General features: G+C 38.3%; 1 protein-coding gene across 2 annotated transcripts in view; it reads right to left on the bottom strand.

Annotated features, from left to right (window-relative positions):
* Positions 1-21,062, bottom strand: part of LOC121409562 (myosin-1B-like) — a 36,457-nt gene extending 15,395 nt beyond the window's left edge. Inside the window, exons 1-11 of one of the 2 annotated variants that reach the window (XM_041601477.1) lie at positions 20,985-21,062; positions 13,876-13,929; positions 10,615-10,700; positions 9,449-9,519; positions 6,706-6,966; positions 5,533-5,589; positions 3,348-3,499; positions 2,882-3,005; positions 2,123-2,240; positions 1,547-1,652; positions 588-807 (exon numbers count right to left, since the gene is read on the bottom strand). In XM_041601477.1, the coding sequence (XP_041457411.1) occupies positions 588-807; positions 1,547-1,652; positions 2,123-2,240; positions 2,882-3,005; positions 3,348-3,499; positions 5,533-5,589; positions 6,706-6,966; positions 9,449-9,519; positions 10,615-10,700; positions 13,876-13,911 (1,231 nt within the window). In that variant the 5' untranslated portion in view covers positions 13,912-13,929; positions 20,985-21,062. The remainder of the gene's footprint in view (positions 1-587; positions 808-1,546; positions 1,653-2,122; positions 2,241-2,881; positions 3,006-3,347; positions 3,500-5,532; positions 5,590-6,705; positions 6,967-9,448; positions 9,520-10,614; positions 10,701-13,875; positions 13,930-20,984) is intronic. The other variant, XM_041601485.1, reaches the window with a different exon arrangement.
* Between the last annotated feature and the right edge of the window lie 2,779 nt (positions 21,063-23,841).

Below are 23,841 nucleotides of genomic sequence, written 5' to 3'. Positions count from 1 at the left end.
AGGAAATGCACAAGACATAAATAAAAAAAAACAATTTGAACCAGAATTTTTTTCATTTGAAGTTATAAAGAATACCATGAAGGATATTTTCACCACAAATTAGCTTTCTGGGAGCTTTGTTTAGTGAATAAGAGCAAAAAATATTTATTTCATGAATAAATTATCATAATTTATTCACAATATATATATATATATACATATATATATATATATATATATATATAAATATATATATGAATTTTGTGCAGTTTACAAAAGCAACAGTATAGATTATGTCATTCTCTACCCTCGTGCAAATTTTCGCCACAATCGCGCGATAAGCAGCCGAGATCATGGGGGGAACCTAAAGGCTCCCCCCCCTCGCCAGAATTTAAGCTTGTAAAAAAGCCAAGGTAAGGTAGGGTTAAGTGGAAATTCCAGTTTGTCATAGCAATGTACACAGCTACAACATGAATTCTACTTTGCAAAGGCAAATTCAATGAATTATTTTCACTTGAAAAGTTTAGAACCAAAACAGATTTTCCATTTTGATTTATTGGTAAACGGAAAATCACTGCAAATCCCTAAATTGGCAGCTTTGTCATCACCTTGCATGAGCTGCTCCTCGAGCAGGGTAATCTTTTCCTTGTACATCTGCTGACTGGTGTCCATCATGTGGGTCAGTTCCTGTCTCTCTTTCATGGCGCACTCCAACTCATCCGTCAGGCGGCAGTTCTCCCTGTGAAGCTCCCCGAGATTGAGTTCCGAGCGACGCAGCCGGACCCGCGTCTCCTCGAACTGGTTCTTGATGGCGCTATGGTCTTTCATCTGTGTGTCATAAGGTGTGTTGCAAGTATATTATTGCAATTCTATCACATATAGCCCATACTCATCAATATCAACATCTAAGGTACTTTTGCTGAGACATGCATTCTGGTTCCTGTAACACAAAGGTTAGCAATTAATCGTACACTTGATTTTCACAATTGATGGTACATTGTAGTCAATGTAATCAATCGTTGAAAAATGTGTCTACGATCGTTGCTAAGCTTTCTGTTACTGGCCCCTGGACGCAGTTTGAACTGCAGCTGACTAGCATTACATCACAGAAAGCTAGGTTAGGTGATTGTGAAAGTTTCCTAGTTTCTCTAGCTCAAGCAAATTGAGAAATCATCACTGAGAAAATTTTGAACTGCTGTGGTGTTCCTATTGCTAGCAAACAACGATCAGTCACTTGCACCGGAAGTACCCCTCACAATTCATCCAGGAACTTGAAAGGATTTTGCCATGAATAGTTGATATCGCTGATTGGCCGTATGCAACAAGGACAATTGATTGCAACTCTCAATCAATAGACATTGAAAGATCATTTATTGAATTTAGAATTGACATTGGTTTAATTTTGATGGATCAAACAGCTCTCCATTTAATATTAAACAAAGTAGGAATACATATACACACTTGGCACTCCATTACGTGTGAAGTGATACAATAGTGAAAAAAAAATATGGCACAAAAAAACAAATGGTAGGAGGTAAAATGGAATATCTATCAAGAGTAATCTCACCATGTGCTTGAGTTCTTGTCTCTCTGAATGCAACTCCTTATTCTCTTTCTCTAGGTGAGCGTTGTCGGTCTTCAGCTCGGCTTTCTGCTCCAACAGCTTCCTCAATCTTCAGATATCAATCACAAAGACAAAAAACAAAAATGAAAGAATTTTTTTTACTTTGGGATCAATGTTGCACATTGTACAATAATAAAAAATTATCGCAAAATGACTGATTTTCATCAAAAATTTGCATGTAAAAGTGAACATTTAATTTCAATATGAATTGGCACGTATATTCCCATAATTAAATACAGAAGGAATCAATTTCACAAAATTCTGATATGGGAAGTGGTGGATGATGTTACGACCCATGTGCATGCCTACTTTCAGCAGCTGACACCGATGGTTCGTCATCGGAAAATAACACAATAGCGTTGGTCAGTGCAGTCCCATAACAGAAATCTTAGCAATTGATCAAGGAGTCGATTTTTACGACCGATCATACACAATGACCAATGCAATCAATCGTTGAAACCAGTCCCACGATCAATCGCTACGCTTCGTGATACAGGGCCCTGGAGACCGTGGCATTACCTGGTGTTTTCTCTCGTACTCTTCTGCAGTTCCGCTTGAACCGCTTGGAGTTCGTCGACCTCATCCTTTAGCTTATTCAGTTCTTTGACCTTCTGATTCAGCTCACGCAGCTGGCTGTCTATAAAACCACATATCAAGTATAAACAAGAACGTCTAATGTCCATTTCATTTTCATTCACTTTGCACAACTCGCACTAAGGCCAATTAGACCAAATGGTATATGGACTATAAAATGGCTATTGGACCAACTGGTTATTAGATGAAATGGTGAGAGGACGAATTGGCAACTATCCATGTGGATAGTGAACGAACCGATGATAGACCAAATGACAGTAGACGAGTTGGCAAATGGACGAATTGGAAATAAACCCTACAGACTAGCCTTTCACTGGCCACAGAAATTTGTGTGCTCTTTTAAAACTGGATGGATTCTCAACTACACGTAGTCTCTGCCACTGGCACATCGAGGATATTCTACACATTGAACTTCTACAATTTTCCAACTCTTTGAGCTTGGATCTCTGACCTCATAACACCCAAATCCAATCTTATCATTGTTACTTCCTTTAGCAAACATAAGCCAAGATTGAAGTTGAATGCTCAAATGGTTCTTCAGCTATTGCAACAGAATATCATGGGGTATTTCGAAATTGCGGATACAAAATATTTTGAGGTATACGATGACCTTTGCAACCTTTCAGCTCTTTCATGCCATGAAATTACCTCAGAACAAGCCAGAGATAAAAGTGAGCAATTTACCTTTGCTGCCGATGACAGAGTTTTTCTCCACAATCTCAGCTTCAAGATCCTGCCTCAGTGCTGTCTCAGAAGCTATCTTCGATTCCAGGCTGCGCACTCGATCGTGAAGCCTGCGATTATTCAGCTGAAATTAAACAGTAAGTGAGGGGTAAGGGATCATAAATAAAATGAGCTGGAAAAAAAAGGGGCTGAAGAGTGTTTAAAAAAGCTCATTCAACTGAAAGAAAGCCAAAACTTTTTGTACATAGGAAAGCTAAAATAAGTTGAAATAAAGCTGAAAATCAAAAGCAAAAATAACTGAAAATCAGCTGAAAAGCTGAACTCTCACATCCTTGAAATTTGCATACAACTAAATCAATCCAAAGTTAAGAATAAAATCAAATGGTTTCACCCATGTGGTAGTAGAGTAGACTATCTGAGAATACGACCAACTGTAGATCAAGTGAGTATGTACCAACGGACCTACCTTGCTGACCATATAGGGAGAGTTGATCAGGTTATGGACTGGAGACATGGGAGAGTTGGAGAATGCCGACGAAGAGGACACCGTTCTGGGGACAGGAGTGCCCGGCTCCATCGGGGTTAGGACACCGCGGGAAGAGTCACTTGAACTATCCCCTAAAACACAGAGAATAAATTGTATTGGGATTTGTTAGACTGTCGACCTTCTTAATAACCAGGGGCGGTATCCTGAACACTGTCTTTTTTCCATATTTTATCTTTTCTCAGAGATATGACAAAATCGGTATTCTGGTGGACGTCATAACTTTTGTCACAAACATCGTCATAAATTGCGTCTATTCTCTTTAGCGTGTACCAAAAATATGCGGCTTTAAATGCGCGTAATCCTTTTATACAAGCAAAAGATATGACAAAACATGACAGGGGGATAGCAGTCATAAGTTTTGTCTTATCTTTGAGTACCTAATATCCTGATAACCTGCTAACTGAATGTCAAGCATATAATGATATTATTTAGATTAGATTGTGGTATTAGTTTCACTCATCATCCATGACAATTTTCAAAATTATTTTTTCATGCTACAATTAGTTAGGCCCTACATATTAATTCCTTTTTTTTTTCTTCTGTTTTCCTCTTTTTTCCATTTCTCTTCTTAAATCCTTCACAGCTCACTGTCTCTCTTTGTAATTAAGCGCATCAATATACACATAGGTGCACGATGCCAGCAACTGTATTGGGGATACACCCTACATGCCACGGGGCTTTCCTATTGGCTAGAAGGGCTCCCACTGGGAACTAACGATGATTTTGATTGGTTTGCTTCCTAAAAGATGGGTGTGAACTTAGAGAGAAATGACAGGGAAATGACAATGTTCTGAATACCGATTTGTGACAATCATAGCGGTGTCACATCTCGGAGAGAAATGACAAAATTTATAAAAAAAGTCATGGCAGTGTTCCAGATTACCACCCAGGCTACCTGCCCATGAAAATGACATGTACAAATCATAATTACATGTACACCATGTCCATCTTCTCTCTCTCTCTTTCTCTCTCAAAGATATGTTTCGTTTTGTTCATCGTTATTATCATCAGCAAAATTATATGCTGTATAAGATTACCTTATCACAGAAGTTCAATTTATTAAGGTGTTCTAGTTCACTAATACCCATATACATGTAAATCATTCATTACAATCCTTCATATTGGTTGTCACCTGAACAAACTGTTGTGATAACCGATACAATCACCAATATAAGTACAGATTAAACATACAGTGCATTATATACCTTTATGATATATATCATACATTTAGGTTTTTCATTCTGGAAGTGCATGTACTCATGAATGAGATGCAGGCAATTGTTTATGTTGGTGGTGGATGCAGATGGATTAATGGTATACATGTTGTAGGCCTATGTTTTTTCCCAAAGTTTTAAGTGAGAACCGATTAGTATAGTGGGAAATGATATCCATAGAAATGAAAGGATATAGACACTAATTAAAAGAGAATGAAACCCAGAAAACAAGTTAGCTTGAATGAAAACAGAAAAGTCAAAGAAACAAATCAATGAAAGTTTGAAAAATAATTGTACATGTAATAAAAAATGCATGAGCATTTGAATGTTCAGATTACTAAGATGTGGAAATCCTCCCTTTGACAATGCGGCAAAGATGTGTGATGTCGCACTTGTACAACTCCCCTAGAACTTATCTCCATCTATAGATCGGGGGGGGGGGGGGGGAGGGGGAGGGAGGGTATGTGAGGAGAGGTCTCATAAAATCTAACATTGACAAAGTGTACTATCTTTAGAATGAAAATCTAAATAGGTGTTCGGGGTATATTTCAGTTTATAAATGGGAGAGTCCACAATGTGTGACATCACAATTCTTGGTCGCATTGCCAATGGGAGGATCTCTTCATAGCATTGTAATGTTGATTTCAACATTCAAATTATGCCCATGACTAATTCATTATTTGTCCAATTGTTCGCATAAATTTTGATTGATCTTATTGTCAACAATGATTACATGTATTTCCAACTTTCCCTCAACGTTCATTTATCTTCAACCTCTCGTGTTCCGGCTATTAAGGTTAGATGAATCATGGATTAGAGCAAAGTGCTACATGTATTATGGGACAATGCGGATATATACACCCTTGCTACACAAGTAACTGCCTCACTACCTGTCTGAATATTTGCAGTCGGAATAAACTCAACAATATTTGTAAGTGGCGGGCAACCTAAGAGGAAGAATATAACACATTGTACATCATGAAAGCTGCTCTTTAGTTTATTTAGTCTATAAATAGTTTAAGTTGGAAAGGGAATGAACAGCCTCATAAATCACAAGAAGCCTATCAATCTAATGGAAACCTAAGATATGGAAATTAATTTCTTTTGCTTCATATCTTGAATATTCAACCGGTTTTTAGCTACATGAACAGGTAAAAGAAAATAATTGCAGCAAACAATTATTTCATGAGAAGGCCTTTAAAATCAAGGTTAAATACCACCATAGTATCTCTCTAGATCTGGTACATAAAAATAAAGTCACCTTTGTTAAATCATGAAATCTTAGCTGAAAACCGATAATTCTGATAACTAACACAAAAAGGCATATGTTGGAGAGTGTATTAATATCGCTTGGAAAAATACTGGACATTTGATGAAATTCAAAGCTTATTTTGCTCATTTCCCAGCAATTACACTTTTTTTTTCAAAACCCAATTTGCACATTATTTTTATTTATACATGTAACATTTGGGTGGTCATTTTTATGGATTCCGTTCGAACTCATTTTGAGATCATTACCACAACTGGTATTTATCTTTAACATGGGTATGAAGTACATTTAAATTGTCCCCCCCCAAAAAAAAAAAAAAAATTATTACACTTTGTCATTTCAGAATCCAAGCATTTCAGAAACTTCCTTCTTTCTTTCGCTTCATGCAGCAATGTTGAAAATCAAAAGGAGTTTCAATGTATCACAATTTAAAGTTATAGTCCTTATTTCTTAAAAAAAAAATAGATTATGGAAATATTATTGCAAACACAACAAAACAATCTACATACGTACATGTATTGTAAAAAATACCGGCCGCAAAGAAACATTGTTATTAATGCTAACATTGCGCTAACTAGGGGCTGCTGTTACAATTGGTAATGTCACAGCGATGCCTGATGTCACAGTAATGCATTATTTACATCTTGGATCAACATTTGATATCACAATCAGACAGATATGACTGGGTCTACTATAAGCGCTCTTTTCAGCGCTAACAATTTTTCTGTGCGGCCGGTATAGATATTTGGTAATATAAACAAAAATCTGCCTAGGGCCAAAAGCCTTTCCTCACCTCGTCGATGAAGAATATCTGCAAAGTCTCTCCGGAGTTTGTGGCTACTCTCTTGGACCACAATATACTGGATGATTTCCTTCAGGTCATTCTGGGTCAAGAGGTCAAGCTCAGTGATGGCATCCACAAAGATCTTGACCTTCTCACTCTGAATGGCAGCACAAAGCAGCAGGGCGGTGACTTTTGCGACTTCCGAGATGCTGGAGCCGTTGACGATCTGGGAGAAGTCCACCAGGAACTTGAGGGATGATTGATAGAACCCTAACAAAGGAGAAAAATAGGAGGTACGGCATCCGTGTAGGAAATACATGTACATGAGAGTGACAAGCGATTTTGCCTTCGACAACCAAAATCACCCCTAAAATTTGCAAAATGGAATTCTTTGGGGCGACCATCTTTCCTAAATATTCCCAAGATCTGCCATAAAAAATATTCTATATACAACAGAATGCAATATTCTTCTATAGCATACAATTAATTGCTCATTCAGCAATTTTTTTTTATAATGAAAAAGCCCCCCAAAATTCAGCTATGTTGCAAACAAAAAGGCCCCTAAAAAAAATAAACAATTATTTCCTACTCTGGGAGGTACATGTACATTGATATAACATGAATATAAAGTTAGGGTGGTACTTCACACAGATTTAAAATTGTGAAAGACTGAAATCTGCTCTTAAAAGTGATGTTTACACGGAAATTTAATTCATTTTAACTTTACTGACCTGAAAGTGACAGGATTATCTCATAAGATATCGAGATTACCATTGCAGGATTTCTGGCCTTTTTTGTTCAAAACAAATGCATGCTACCCTATTCTCCTATGGAATGATTCCCCTGAACCCTCAGAGATATTCTCATTGATAATGGGCTTCTTTGTTTTATAGAATACATGTACATTACAAATGAAAAGTGTGCGAATGATGAAAGGAATAAGGAGCTACCCAAGCGGTAATCACTTCCATTCAGTGTTATAGCCACAGTGGACAGCAGTGGTTGGGCCCAACCAGTACAACAGAAGATGTCAATGAAAAGTGTTTCAAAACTAACTCCTTTTAAGAGGAATTGTTCATGCCTTCATTCCCGTCTTTAGACTTGATCTATTTGTATAATTTATATTGAATATTCTCATATTTGATAAATATTTATTTTCAAAGATTTGGTAAAGTCACGATTGTAATAACATTGATGTTCCTTCACTCTTGGCTTTTAAGTTAAGACCGCTAACTCAGCCTGAAAAACATGTTGTAATGCTGTGAAATAGCGACCACCACTAAAATGGGTCTAGCTAGAACACTGCTTCCAATGAAACATGAACAGAACCTCCGAAGAAAAACAACATGGAAAAGGGCTGGAAAGGATAGGATTAGCATGTCAAAAACACAACAAGTGGAATGCCTCTGGCCGTCTCACCTGCATCACGCGGTTCAATATAGCAGCAGAGCTGACTTTGAATACTACTCTAACTCGCACAAGATGTTCAGTGATACATGGTTACTCTTATGTCCACTTTTTATGAACTAGACCAATTAACTTACAGAGATATGATGGTTATTCAACAAAAAACCCCAACATGGCCAAAGTTCATTGACCTTACATGACCTGTGACCTTGATCATGTGACCTGAAACTCGCACAGGATGTTCAGTGATACTTGATTACTCTTATGTACAAGTTTCATAAATCAGATCCATAAACTTTCAAAGTTATGATGGTAATTCAACAGATACACCCAGTTCGGCCAAAGTTCATTGACCTTTGACCTTCGTCATGTGACCTGAAACGCTCACAGGATGTTCAGAGATACTTGATTACTATAATGTCCAAGTTTAATGAACTAGACCAATAAACTTTCAAAGTTATGATAGTAATTTAACAGATACCCCCAATTCGGCCAAAGTTCATTGACCCTAAATGACCTTTGACCTTAATCATGAGACCTGAAACTTGCACAAAATGTTCAGTGATGCTTGATTACTATTATGTCCAAGTTTCATGAATCAGATCCATAAACTTTCAAAGTTATGATGGGAATTCAACAGATATCTGCAATTCGGCCAAAGTTCATTGACCCTAAATGACCTTTGACCTTGGTCATGTGACGTGAAACTCGTGCAGGATGTTCAGCGATACTTGATTAACCTTATGTCCAAGTTTCATGAACTAGGTCCATATATTTTCTAAGTTATGATGACATTTCAAAAACTTAACCTCAGGTTAAGATTTCGATGTTGATCCCTCCAACATGGTCTAAGTTCATTGACCCTAAATGACCTTTGACCTTGGTCATGTGACATGAAACTCTAATAGGATGTTCAGTAATACTTGATTAACCTTATGGCCAAGTTTTATTAACTAGGTCCATATACTTTTTAAGTTATGACGTCATTTCAAAAACTTAACCTCAGGTTAAGATTTGATGTTGACGCCGCCGCCGCCGCCGTCGGAAAAGCGGCGCCTATAGTCTCACTCTGCTTCGCAGGTGAGACAAAAATGAGAAAATAGCCCCCTGAATCACAATAACCTGCCCTGAGGCCCGTTTCATAAAGAACTTGCATCTGTTGTAACTTTATTGTAATGTCAACTCCCGGTACCACGGTAACAGGGCTCAGAAGACAATCATAATCAAGGTTTCCATGGTAGTTGCCATAATGCCAAAGTTAAAACAGCTGTAACTCTTTATGAAACAGGCCCCTGACGTCTTCTGTAAATAATAACAAATTTTATACTTTTTTTTTTACACATACCTTCCAAATACTTCAGAATGAAGCGATAGCATTGCATAGGATTATCACAGTCAGGGATTTCCTTTTCCGAACTGCAAAGGTTAAAACACAAAATCACACTTGAATTCACATTCTAGTGCCATTTATGCAAAGAGTTACAATTGATTCAAGTTAAACTTATATTCAGATTGATCTTTAATTCTTTATCTTTGATATATATCAAATGAATAATCATATAACATTCAGAAAAGAATATTTCAGATTATTTATTAAAATAATAATATTAATGCTTGCTTTTAGTTTTGGTAAAGGGTCAAAATTATGAATTACACTCTAGCAGCATCTAACATTCCATTCTTAAAATATGTAGTAGCTGATTGGTGACATGATATAGCTTTTATAAATCCAGGTGGGTGTTTCATATAAAAGCTGCTTGTAAAGTTGTGCACAACTTTACAAACGACTGGAACATATTCTTATACTTCCTAAATGAATGACATAGGGATGTATCATCTACATGTAGCACAAGAAAGGGTCACCAGTCGTGCGTAAAGTCATTCGTATCTTACGAACAGCTTTATAAAACACCCACCAGGGTTGAAGTTAATCATTCCATTAGTGTGGAATTGCAGTGGAGCAATTTTCGCCTGGGCAAATGTCATGGAAACATAACTTGATCATTTTTATTCCCTGATTCGCTGTGAAAATGTAATCTTCAAATATCAAACATATCTAGCACCCTCTCTTGACGATGTTTTTATTTTCCTTTAAAAGGACTGTTTGAGCATTCATCCACAAAGTCATGGATTGGACATCTAGAAGCTTCAGACAGATTTTACCCTGAAATTTTCAGTGAAGTTCATGCTTTGGAACAGGTTTTATATAAAACAGAAAAACCATACAGATAATTTTATTTTATTGGGCCACCCAATCAAAATAAATTTTCATGTAAAATAGTAAAATTTACTCTCTAAAACACATTATTTTAAATACAGAGATCTCAACATCACAATTGTTTTAAGGCAAACACATCCGCATAATCTACTAGACAACTGGAATAGTGACAGCCACTTTAAGCCCCATTTTGGGGATTTAGTAAGAGGCAGGGCTTAATCAACTTTACTTTGTAAATTCTTCTGAAATTCTTTCTTTTGTTTGAAGAATTTGAACTGAATACTTATCCTTACAGGATCTTAATCATGGAGATGAAATGCTTCCCATCTTTCAACTGATGTAATGATTCAACGACCTCTCCTACTCCAAGTGAATTCACCTAAAAAACAAAAACAAAAACATAAAAATAAATCAATGGGGAATTACCATTGGAAATGTTAATACCTGTTGGGTGTATGATTAATTCACACTTAAATTTCAGCTGAGTGCAATCAATACAACCGTATTTGTCAGACCATGTACATGGGATGCCCGCAACCATGTATCATTCAATCAGATTATGTAATAAATAACACGTGAATGTTGGTTTTAAAGGTAAATGCTAGTTTTGGTAACGATATCAAAATGAGTTCGTACAGAATCCAATGAAATGACCACTAAAGTGTCTGTTTGTATAAATAAAACGCATGTGCCAAAGGATTCTGGAAGAAATTGTGTAATTGCTGAGAAATCAGCAAATAAGCACGGGATTCGGGTAGGGCGTCGGGCCCGACGCCCTGAGCAATAATTATACATTGTCCCACGTGCGCTTATCTGTGTTGGGGATTTTCGGTGTGAACATTTTTCATCAAGATTTCACAAAGTCCAGTTAATGTAACTGTACCAGATCTAGATCCTCGATGATATACTTGCAATTAAGCCTTGTTTTACAGACTTTCTCATGAAATCAGTGTTAACTGCAACTACTGGAATTTCTCTTTAAGGATAACTCTAAGTCACCATTAACTCATTGTGAAACACTACCAAGTGCACACCATGTACTCAATGCAAAGTCCTTAGGTCCTAAGTCCTAAATATGCCTTTTGAATGGTTGACAATCAAATAATATAGAGGCAATTTTTTTTTTGCAACAGGCCCGATGTCTCCGCTTTTTAGTAAAAATCCCTGTTCATCAAATCGAGTTCCATTTTCTATAGTAACATCTGATAACATACAATATGACAGAGCATCACTTAGGCTAATTGTTAGCAAGCACTATACATGTACATTACTAAAATATTTTGTGGTGTTCCATGATAGGGATGTTTGCATTCAAGCTGGTACCAATGTAGTCATCAGTCATCTAAGGATACACAGTCCTACAAACTCATTGCACAGCTGGCTTAAAACTTGAAAACACTTATCATGTCATTTGTTGACCTCCCACAATATCAAGTGATTGCCTACATATACCGTGTTTACACAGTGACACGGCTCGGGGGTTCGACACGCGAGCCGTGCTCAACACGGCAATTTTATGCTGTGTAAACGCGATCAGTGTGATCCGCGAGCCGTGTCGGACACGGCAATTTTTTCATGTGTAAACAGAAAGCCGTGTCGAACTCTCTTGACCAGGTCACTGCGCGCGCTTTCACTTTTGGCATTGTTGTTGTTCGCACGGACAAGATTCGATTCCGGCGGTGAATTTCCCGCGTTTAATTTGCGACGTCATAATTCTTCTTCCGTTCGAGATCCGCGAGCCGTGTTGAACTCGCCTTTTTATATGTACGTATAAACGCGATCTCTGATCCCTTCTTCGCAGTGTTCAACCCGGCTCGCGGATTCAACACCCGAGCCGAGTCAATGTGTAAACACGGTAAATATATACAGGTATAAGTTGAAATTTTTTCAGTCCAGGGCACCGAAACATGAAACTTAGCAATTCATCCCAAGGCTAATTTTCAAGATTGATCATACACATATCAATGAAATCAATCATAGAAATGACCCAATGATTACCGTAAGTAACGGTGTATTAACCGCACCTTTTTCTCGGCGGGGTAGAAGCAAAAGTCGGGGGTGCGGTTTATACACGGTGACAGGTCTGAGCCAGCCCGCCGTAACCCCTCCCGTACATGTACGATGTCTGCCAGTTCACAACACATCGAGTGGCCGGGCGTAGCCGCCCAGGCAATGTCGTTTAGAGGGGTATGAGCCGCGGGTAATGGGAAGCGATTATTGCAATATTACTTAAATGTTGTCCATAACAAACGCACTCACTTTCATGACACTAATTTTGACTTTATTCTCGATTCAAAGTAGTGAAGTTCCCTGACTAATTTAAAAGAGACGCCAAGCATACTCGGTAATATTTTGTCACCGCTGAGCGAGAGTTGAGTGAGCTTAGAGATTGCGTTGTAATGTGGTTACAGTGCGACTAAAGCTGGCGCTATTCAAAGTCCCGTTTCGCGCCAGCTTGTTTTTTTCTTTCCTGTTTGCTTTTCATAAGATACCATGTAAACCACGCATGAGAGAGACGGCACGAAGCCGTAAAAAACAACTGGAAAAAATGTCAATTTCTTTGTTTCTTAAACCTTCCTATAATCCCGTATCCAAAATTCATGCTAAGACATCAAATTTCTGAAAGTGATTGTGAGATTGTGATGCAAGAAATGTGAATGTTTCTTCCTCCTACGCTGGGAAAGACACAGATCATAATTTGATAAGATGTACTGGCATGACTTGTACTGTATCGTAGTTTGCAATGTAATGGCAGTGCTGTGTGTGTAGACTGTGACTGTGAGGTGAGCGAGTGTGTAAGTTGCCAATATTGGCGGGACTGTTCTTTCTTTCTAACATTTGTAGATGAATTGATCAAGAACAGCAGATTTCTGCATACAGGTACCGTAATCGCTAAGCTTTGTTATATATATATGAGGCCCTTATAATACAAAAATATTTTTGTTTACCTCCAGTCAAAAATCCGTGGTCCAATGTGATTAGACTTGGGTATCTTGAATCATTTTCATCATTTGCCCCTCAGAATTTTTCACTAGATAGTTTATTGCAATTACTGTTGTTATTTCATTATTATTATTAAAGATAAATTCCAGTATTGGTAACGATCTCAAAATGACTTTTTACAGAATCTAATATAATGACCACCCAAGTGTCTCTTTGTATGAATAAAAAATATGTGCCAAAGGATTCTAGAAGAAATTGTGTAATTGCTGAGAAATAAGCAAAAGAAGCGCGTATTCGGTCACTTCCGTCGGGTCTTTATTCCAGCAAGAATAATACACTGCCCCACGTGTGCCTATCTGTGTCAGTGATCTTCAGTGTGAACATTTTTCAGCATAGATTTCAAGATTTCACAAAGTTCAGTTTATGTAACTGTACCAGATCTAGACCCTCGATGATATACTGACAATTAAGCCTGGTTTTACAGACTTTCTCATGAAATCAGTGTTTACTGCATTTCTCTTTAATGTTAATATTATTATTATCATCATTATTATTTTCATTATTATTATTAAGCAAACCAAAACTCATCCAAGGAAGTCTTTTCTACTCACAAAATTCAGCAAGCTCTTCACTTTGCCTGGATCCATCTTCTCTTCTGGGAAAACCTAAAAGAAAAAAGTAACAAATTGCATTTATTTTTTTTCAATATCCATCTTTGTTGATGGCGATGTACTGCAGCTGAACCTAAATTGTAAACAGATGAGCAATTCTACAGGCATGATAGTAACAAAGGATTTTATTTCATTTAAATAAAGTTTTAATTGAAATTGAACACTGGAGAAGAACTCTCCCAGAAGGCGTAAATGCGGTCATGGAGAGGGTTGTGATGTGTCAGGTAAGGCCAGTGATTGGGTTGATGAGGATCTTCTTGCCGTATTCTTGGTGCGCAATACATGTATATGGTATTGGAGACTGACCACTTTTCAGAAATTTAATGCAATATTTGCTTGAAATTTACTGGATTTCCACCATAAATCAACAAATATAAAAAAATAATCTATGGAAAATTTCTACCGAGATATTTTTTTATTTACGTTGCCAGCTTCTAATCACACCTCACATCGCATGTGAAATATTTCAGTCACTTTCTTTGCAAAATCCCTTTGGAAGGATGTTGCAAATGCAAAGTTCTTTACTAAGCATCTAGGTCTATGCCATGGAATTATTTTTGTTGCGTAAATGCGTGTGTACGAGAATACAAAGTCAGTTGGTATCCAGTACAATCTATATCCTTGGTGCACTGCAAATTCGACAACTTGTTTCATGCACTTTAGAATGTTGTCACTGATATTTATGCACAAAGTTTGGCGATTTAAAGAAAAAAATTTGGATCTATTTGGTAAAAAATAAGATTCTTAAAATTTAAATCAGATTTTTTGAATTTTTAAAATCTTTTTAATCAATTTTTTTTAACAAAGTGCAAGTGTCAAAAACATAACCCTTTACACTGATATTGAATTCAAAATCATACATTTCACTACTAAAATCATCCTTCTATTTCATAATGAAATAAAGTCAAGATATAATTCATAGAAAATATGAATGCCATGAAGATGCTGACAATTTGAATATTTCTGCTGTGTCTGCATAGAGAGCTCTCCTACTGACTGGTTCAATCCAAGTTAATGAACTCTCTCGGTACAGCTAATGCTACACTGTACATAATTGGTGTTCCTAATTCAAAGCTCTTAACATGAAACAGGCTTGAGCGGTAAATACCGCTAGAGGTAATTACCGGTGGTAAAAACCGTCCGGTAAATAAGATGGGCGTCTGGTATTTATATGTAAAAAACAGGAAATATGATTTATAATTTTTTTTTCAATAATTCTAGTTGTTTTTAACCTCAACAAATGAAAATAGTGTTCTGAAATAATTAGAATCACAAAACTCATAGTAGAAACACACAAACAGATAAAATCCATACTGCATGCATGTACATACCCAAACACACATAGGATCTAAGTCCATACATACATGCACGTACACAATCTCAAATTATGTTCCTGGAAATTGAATAATCATATTAAAACATAAATAAATATTTCTCCTAGGGTTTAACTTTTTACTAGCCATTGTATCTGATTACAATATGATTTTTGTTTTCAAGTGTGAATAAAGCTCAGTACTGTGTGTAAAGAGTTTTAGTGTGTACATGTATGAGTGTGTACTAGTGGTTGCTGGTTTTGAATTTTGATATTGCTTACAGAAAAAGACCTTTTTGTAGATCCATACATGTAGCCCACTAGACTAGTGATATTGCAACATTAAAAATGGCATAATCCGAGTTGTGTAATTTTTTAGGCTACAAAAAGTCTGCCAATGTTGTACAGAGCACACACTTTAAAAAATCATTAAAATATCACTTTTGTGACCAAAATTACTAATTTCCATACAGTTCCAATTTATTTTTCATTAGTAACTTGGGAATAATTTTGTATTTACCAGAGCGCTCAAAAACTTGAATTTTGGGCATATTTTTGTGTACGCCCTCTATTGGTGAAAAGTAATATGACAAGAAAATGTTCATGTTTTAATCTCTATTTTTAATTAATAAAAAAAATGATAAGAGCCAAGTTGTATGAATAATAGGTGTAATGGAAACTGTCAGTGTAAAAAAATCAAGCATTTGCTCCAAGCAAAAAGAGAAAATAAGCCAAACATTGCCACCCTTATTTTGCCACATGGAGATATAACTGAGAACCAGGACGATATCATATAACCTTGTTCATTGAATGTGTGGTATACTGCACTCATTCAATGAACAAGGTTATGATATAACCTTGTTCTCACTTATATCTCCATGTGTGGCAAAATAAGGGTGGCAATGTTTGGCTTATTTTCTCTTTTTCTTTGGGGCAAATGCTTGATTTTTTTACACTGACAGTTTCCATTACACCTATTATTCATACAACTTGACTCTTATTTAAATTTGATTCTTTAAATTATTTTTTTCTTAATTAAAAATAGAGATCAAAAAATGAAAATTTTCTTGCCATATTACTTTCCACCAATAGAGGGCATACCAAAAAATATGCCAAAAATTCAAGTTTTTGAGCGCTCTGGTGAATACAAAAATTATTCCCAAGTTACTAATGAAAAATAAATTGCAACTGTATGGAAATTAGTAATTTTGGTCACAAAAGTGATCACAGCAGTTTTTGCCCGCTAGCTCCCTGAGTGTCACAGAAGCATTTTGCACTGGAGAACAATACACCTACCAATCAGACAATGGAAAGAAGAAGTCTTGTATTGACGGATTTCTCATACCTGAGACAACTCTCCCGCAATTCCAGAACCTTAGAATAAGTGAAAAAGATCCCCTGAATACTTCTTTCTAGTGACTGTGGAATATTGTGTACGGCAAATCCTTGCTACAGAGGAAGCCTCTAAGAGTGCTTTAGCTCAAGCAAATAGGATCTCTCGCACTAAAGTCAAGTGGGACCAGGTCAGCAGGGATAGTTTACTCGATTTGTACACCAATCCGCTGGAACTACTGGCAACTGATATTTTCTGCCAGATCTCTGACGGAGATGTCGACACTAGCTTGGCCGAGTCACTCCTTCAGGAACTTATTCATGCAATGCTGAGAACTTCGCTTGAACTTCCTCATAGCTATCCATCTCGTAAGAAAAGGGGGAGGACAGAATGGACTGGGGAAGTGTCAGAAGCCTACCAAGCAGCTCTTCAAGGATGGAGGCAGTGGAAGAAGGCAGGAAAACCCAAGTGCACTTATATCCATGAGATGTACTTGAGATGCAAGAAAGCTTTCAGGAGTAAATTCCGCCAGTCAAGAGCACAGCAGAAGAGAAGGCTTCTTACTAGTATTGAGCACGCATCTAAAGCCAATACAAAGCTCTTCCATCACCTGATAAAGAAGCAGCGCCCTGAGAAGAGCAAACAACTTCAAACTGACAAGCTTCAGTATGATGGGAAGGCATACCAAGGGGAAGCGGTGCTTGATGGATAGAAACAGTACTTCATGGATCTGGCTCTAGCACCCCAGGAAAACAGCATAGATCTGCATTCCCATGAAACTGGAAATCACGAAAACAAAGAGTACTTGTCCTCTATGCCGGCCCTCGTCATCACATCAGATGAGCTGGATGAGGCGATAAGGGGAAAGCGAGTGGTCTAGATGAAATAACTCCAGAGCACATACAGAACCTTGGAGAAACTGCAAGGAGACTGCTACTCTTAATCTTCAATGTGTTCCTGACTAATGCATACACCCCACTTAGTCTTAAGAGTGGAATTGTGATACCAATCCATAAGGGCAAAGGCAAGAGCATCCAGGACTCCAAGAACTACATAGGAACAACCATAACATCCTCACACTGCAAACTACTGGAATTGGTTTTGAAGCATCATCTTGAGCTTTCACTTCACCTAAGTGGCATCCCGGATGAACTACGGTTTGGTTTTCGGAAACAGCACTCGTGCATCCTCACATCACTCTGCCTGGAACTGATTATTCAGCTTAACACCATGAACAACCAGCCTACCTTTGTGGCATTATTAGACGCAGAGAAAGCTTTTGATAAAGTTTGGCATGAGGGATTGTTCCAGAAACTAGATGCATCATACATCCATCCACAGTATGTTCACATGATCAGGTCTTTATACAATGATCTTCACAGCCAAGTCCTTTGGGATGGGATCATTAGTGAGCCCTTCCAGATAGAGCAGGGAGTTAGACAAGGAGGAGTCCTATCTCCACTCCTCTACTCGGTATTCATCGACGACCTGATGAAAGTCCTCCGGGAAAAGAACTTGGGATGCAAACTTCTGGATAGGTACTCCGGCCTCCTTGTCCTAGCAGATGACGTCGCACTGATCAGCTCATCACCAAGTGAATTACAAGAGATGTTGAATGTTACCAACAGCTATTCCCAAAGTTGGAGGTACAAGATCAACCCTAATAAAAGCTGTGTAGTACCTTTCAACAATAAGGGTAAACATGCAATTCAGCTCCCGTCATGGAATCTTGGAAATGACACAGTACCAACATCTTCCCGTCATCCACATCTTGGCATCATAAAATCAAGTGACAAGAGAGACCCAACATAAAAGATCATCTCGAAAGGCTTACACACTTTCTATGCACTTACAGGAAGTGGAACATACACAGGAGGCCTTCTACCACAACACTGCATCCCTGTGGAAGGTTTATTGCATCCCTCGTATGCTCTATGGAGCAGCTGTAGTACACCTCACGAAAGGAATGGAGAAAAGACTTGATCAGGCACAACATCAGCTGTTCAAGCAAATCCTTGGTCTGCCTAGAACAGCAGCAGATGAGGTTGTCTTCCTTCTCACTGGGCTCCTTCCTCTTCGTTCTCAAGTTGACCTTGAGAAGCTCCTCCTGATTGGACAAGCACTGGACCTCCCCCACACTAGATTTGAGTATAGGACTCTTCTACATGCTGTAGCCAAGACTACTCCCACTATCAAGTCCTGGCAGCTCATCTTGGACAAGTATAATCTCCCTGACCTTCACTCTCTTCTGCTCAAACCCATCTCCTACATCACTTGGAAGAAGATCTCAAATAGGGCAGTTACAAACAAGGTTAAAGATGAGGTACTGGCTGCTATTGAGTCAAAATCTACTCTTTCGTTGTGGAGGAACATAGATCTACCAGCGGCAAACACACTATACCTCAGCTCCAGTAGCTCCCAGTTCCTAAGACGGGCTGTTGTCATCAGGTCACAGTTAGTGAGTCAGACGTACCCAACTCAGTGCAGGCTCGTTTTGATAAAGAAGGCTACTTCTCCAACTTGTCGCCTATGTCATCAAGGTGATGAAGACACCATCCACTTCATAGCTAGATGCCATGTGTTTGACACTCAGCGTGATGAACTTCAAGAAGAAGTCAGAAAATTAGGCCTTCCTGCATCGATCTGCTCCTTATTTTCCCAAGACTGCTGTGAAGACTATGCTAAATCCATTCTATTACCTGTCCATCCAAAACTATCTTCTTCCATGCATGACAAGCTGACCACTAAACTCTTACTCTTCCTGCACAAAATCCACATCTCTCGTACCTCCTTTCTCTCTTCTCTCTCTTGAATGTGTATTAAATTGTATTGTATCACCGATACTACTCTGTGGAAGTGCTTTGTGCCCTTATAATCATTTATGCAACAATACAGCAACCAGCTGTAGATCTCCGGGATCAGCGGAGGAAGAAGAAGAAGAATGATTTTTTAAAGTGTGTGCTCTGTACAACATTGGCATACCATAGTCCTACCTGTAGATTCCCCACAGGCAGGGTGGTAGCAGTGAACAAGTGGTATACTGTAACTTTTCAAGAATTTGTTTCTGTGTTGCTATTTTATAAAACAAATAATGCACTTGCTCTGTCGTGCGTAAAAGTAAATGCAGAGAAGGCTCAGTTTCTTCAGATGATGCACACTGGGCACTCGCTGCCAGCGGCTCGTGCACAGTGCGGCACCTATCTAAGTAAAGTAAGTCTAAAGAAACCTCGCGTGCTCTGCATTTCCACTATATAATGGCAATGCACTCGGCTGCATGCCACAGTAACAAATTGTGTACAACGGATAGCGGAGCGTGAACGTAGCGGTCGTGTACATTTTTGCTTATTACATGACGTCATACAGCCACTGCCGAGAACCAATTTATGAATGAAAATATAGTAAGCATGCGCAGTGCAAGCCTTTTATTTACCAACACAGAATTCCACCAAAACAAGTGTGCAATTCTCTATCACCTCGTACCAAAATCGACCTAGAATTTCACTTTCGTGTATTTTATATGAATTATGAAAGGTATTCTCGGAGGATCTATTTTCTCACCGATACCGCACAGGTAAGAGAATTTCTATTACTTTTTGCTTTTCCGTCAAAATCTTACAAATTAGCGTCTACATATGTCATCATGTTCGTTGGAATTTGTAGAGTCTATCGCAACGTGCACAAAGTCAATTGGCTTCCGGGTTTCGGAGCGTATCGTGAATATGCATGAAATTGCAGAGTTTCGATAATTTTTTATCGATACCAGAGTGATCCGATCACGAACCAAGACCATTTACCGCCTACACATCGTGACCATGGTGACCGGATATCGTTATCGGCTTATCGCTATCGATACTTCCGCACGCAGTCCGAAGGAATTATTTTTCGGACCACGTGATCATGACGTGATCTGCGCGATTGACCAATCAGCGGTCTTAGAATCGCTGTGCGGAGACGATCTATCCGTTGTACACAGTCTATTTATGCTATGGACAATTTGCCGTTGTGCATGCATTGTTTGTGTAGGAATCCCTCGGCCCTCCACTTCAGACATACATTTCAGAAACTAGATCTAACTTAAAACTTAAGCACACACACACAAACACTCTAAGTTAATGAGTCTAAGTTCTAGGACTAACTTAGGTGAACTTCTGGGACCCCATGCACCCCCAGTTGCGCAAGGCAGCGACTGAGCTGAGCGAGATTTCGATGGCGATAACGCGGCCGCCGGGCCGATTGGCAATGGCCTGTGTTGTGGCTGTACTGGACTGCAGTTACATACCAGTACCGTCGTGAGACTAACGTCCACAAAAGCAACAAGCATGCGTTACAAATGGAATTAAAGTAGCAAAATTAACTAAGGTATAAAATACACGTTGCTCATCCATGTCAAGAGGAAAAACTTACGAATATCTTAGGCTTTGTACGTCTCAAACTGGGAAAACCTTCATTCTCTCAGAGTCAGACTCAGATCACATACCCAAATCTAGCGGTTTGATTACAGGTCAAAGGTCGTCTGCAGCGATTGACCAATCAGTTACGTTACGTTTCGGCTACCGGCCGCCGATATATAATTATCCTACTTTGATGATGGCGCTATATCAATTATCACAGGACCCTGTATAGGGCCTTGAATTACTATAAGTATCACAAGTTTTTAAATCGATAAAATTAAAACAATATTAAATTGGCTCTTTTTTATTTTCTTTCAGAAAGAAGTGTTAAGAAAACAAAGAATAAGAAGAAAAGTAGACGCACACCGCTCACAACAGATGATTCCCTCCATACCTTAACATGATGGATGATCATGTGTTACTTATAAAGTGATTAAAAAGAATGACACTTCTCTTTCCTTCTCTTTCCTCTTTTATTTTGTAACATTCTACATGATTTGGGAGAAAATTATCTTCATGAATATTCAATGAGAAAATTGAAGATGCATATCCCGACCTCAGTGTCTTGTTTTTATTATCATTATCATTATATGAAATTATGTTTATTAAAATTTTGTCCTCCAAAAAATAAATATATCTAGATTGACAATTGATTGAAAGCATCAGATATTCATTGATTCAACATATTTTATTATTATAGGGGGAAATCATTGGCGGACCGTGGCCCGGAAGAGACAAAGCATTGGAGGGGCACAGCATTGTTCACGAACAATACAGTGCCCCTCCAATGCTTTGTGTCCTCTCCGGGGGTCACGGTCCGCCACTGGAGGAAATTGTATGAAAATATGAAATAATCATGATTTCATGCTTGTAATAAAATAGACTTAAAGGAAAGGTGAGGACATTATCATGACGACGTGCATGTAACTGTTTTCACAAAATATAGCTAAGATTTAAAAGACAATAACTTTGTTAGCTGTTTAACTGATTTTATGAAATATCCAGCATTTTGGTCGGAGAATTTTATAGTTCAAAAGCAACAACTCCCTCTTGTGGTGTCACACGGGAGTTGTTGCTTTTTTGTCCAGTGGACAAAATGATTATTGGGCAAAATGGTCAATGAAAAAAAGGTTGAAAGAATCATTGATTCGACCAAACTAGACCATAGGCGGCGGAAGCAGGGGGACAGGTCCCCCCCAAAAAAAAAATTTGAGGTGGGGGGACGGTCCCCCCTAAATTTTTAGTTTATAACCTTTTTTTTTTTTTTTTTTTTTGCTTGTCAATTTTGTTTCCTGCGTCCCCCTAAATTCTGGTGGACCCCCCTTAAAATGTCTTTTGTCCCCCTAAAATGTCTTTTGTCCCCCCCTAAAATTTAGGTTAATGAACTTTTTTTCAGGTAGACCCCCCCCCCTAATTTTTTTGGCTTCCGCCGCCAATGAACTAGACCATTATCATGATCATGTGGGCAATGGGCCGGATAGGGTTAATTGGACCAATAATCATTTACCACATTCCTCAGAACATATAGGCTTTTGTGTCAGTGGTTTTATCTTTTGGTTTTTTTTCTAGCCAAGTCCTCTATTTCTCAATGTTTTCATTTAAATTTGCGAACTTCTTATCAGCATCAATATTGACATCTGTTTATTGACATACTGTTACAAGGTTCTTCACATCTGAAAACAGTTCTGTAGGCCGATACAAATACTCTATCGTCATTTTCTTCTTTTATACGTGTCTTCCCTCCCTTCTTTCTTTCTTTCTTTCTTTTTCTTTCTTCTTCTTCTTCTTTCTCCTCCTATAGGTCCCGCCTCGCTCATCTTCCTCCTCCTTCTTCTACTTGGGCAGAGCCAGGTATGTGCGTGTGTGTGTGTGTGTGGTGGGTGGAAGGGGTGATCGGGGGGGGGGGTGGGGCAGTCAAATATATTACTGTACACATGCGTGACAAAGAAAAAACGCGTTTAAAGGGGTGTTTTTCAGTTTTGGACGAGGATCGCGCATGCTATAGGGTATAAAAAAAACACCGATTTTTTAAAAGAGGGTGGTTTTGAAAGACTGGTCAATGGTCAATGGCTGGGTCAAACACATTTAGGGCATTTTTCCAAAGCTTTTTTTTTAAGACTAGCCAAACGTGTTTAGGGTATGTTTTTTCCCCAAGCCTTTACCCCGAGGTCATTATTCTGGCGACAACTTGTTTAGGGGCCAAATTGTGTAAACAAGCAGCGAAAAACAAAATGTTTAGGGGGTTATTTCGCAAATAGAGAAAAACTCGTTCAGGGGGTGTTTGGAAATAATTTGGTCACGCATATGTGTAGAGCAATACATTCGAATACCCCCTCCCGGGAGGGGGGTGGATAATCCGTACTTTGTTCATGTTACCCGATCCGATTGGCTGGTCGAGGAGCAAAAAATAAAAACTTGTTTTGTGGGAGGAGGAGGGCAAAGCGTGAAGTTTTCGTACTCCAGCTCAATTTAAAAAAAACAGTCGAATTATCTTTCCCATAAGGTTTAAAGGAATCGTTATATTGGATACTGACCTGAATGCATCGAACATTTAGGAGCATGAACATGTATCACAAAAGATGCAACCCGAAACGCGAGCTATTTTTTTAAATTCAGACCTGAAACGGGGCATTCTAAGTACTTTTGCATGAGCTAAACAAAATCTTTACATTAATTTGGGGTAATCCTTGCAAAGTGTATGTTATTGTCTCAAAGATAAAACACAAATCTACTATTTTAGAAATGTGTAACCCTTCAATATGCTGAATGTTTATTTTTATTGAGATTTTAAGGAACTTGATTCCAAACCAATTATTCTCCTTTGTCGACAAACCCTTGCCTTTGATTTATATCTTGGGTGGCCTGTTTAA

Source organism: Lytechinus variegatus, chromosome 1 (assembly GCF_018143015.1).
Source record: "Lytechinus variegatus isolate NC3 chromosome 1, Lvar_3.0, whole genome shotgun sequence".
Taxonomy (NCBI): domain Eukaryota; kingdom Metazoa; phylum Echinodermata; class Echinoidea; order Temnopleuroida; family Toxopneustidae; genus Lytechinus; species Lytechinus variegatus.
This window is presented reverse-complemented; position numbering and strand designations above follow the sequence as displayed.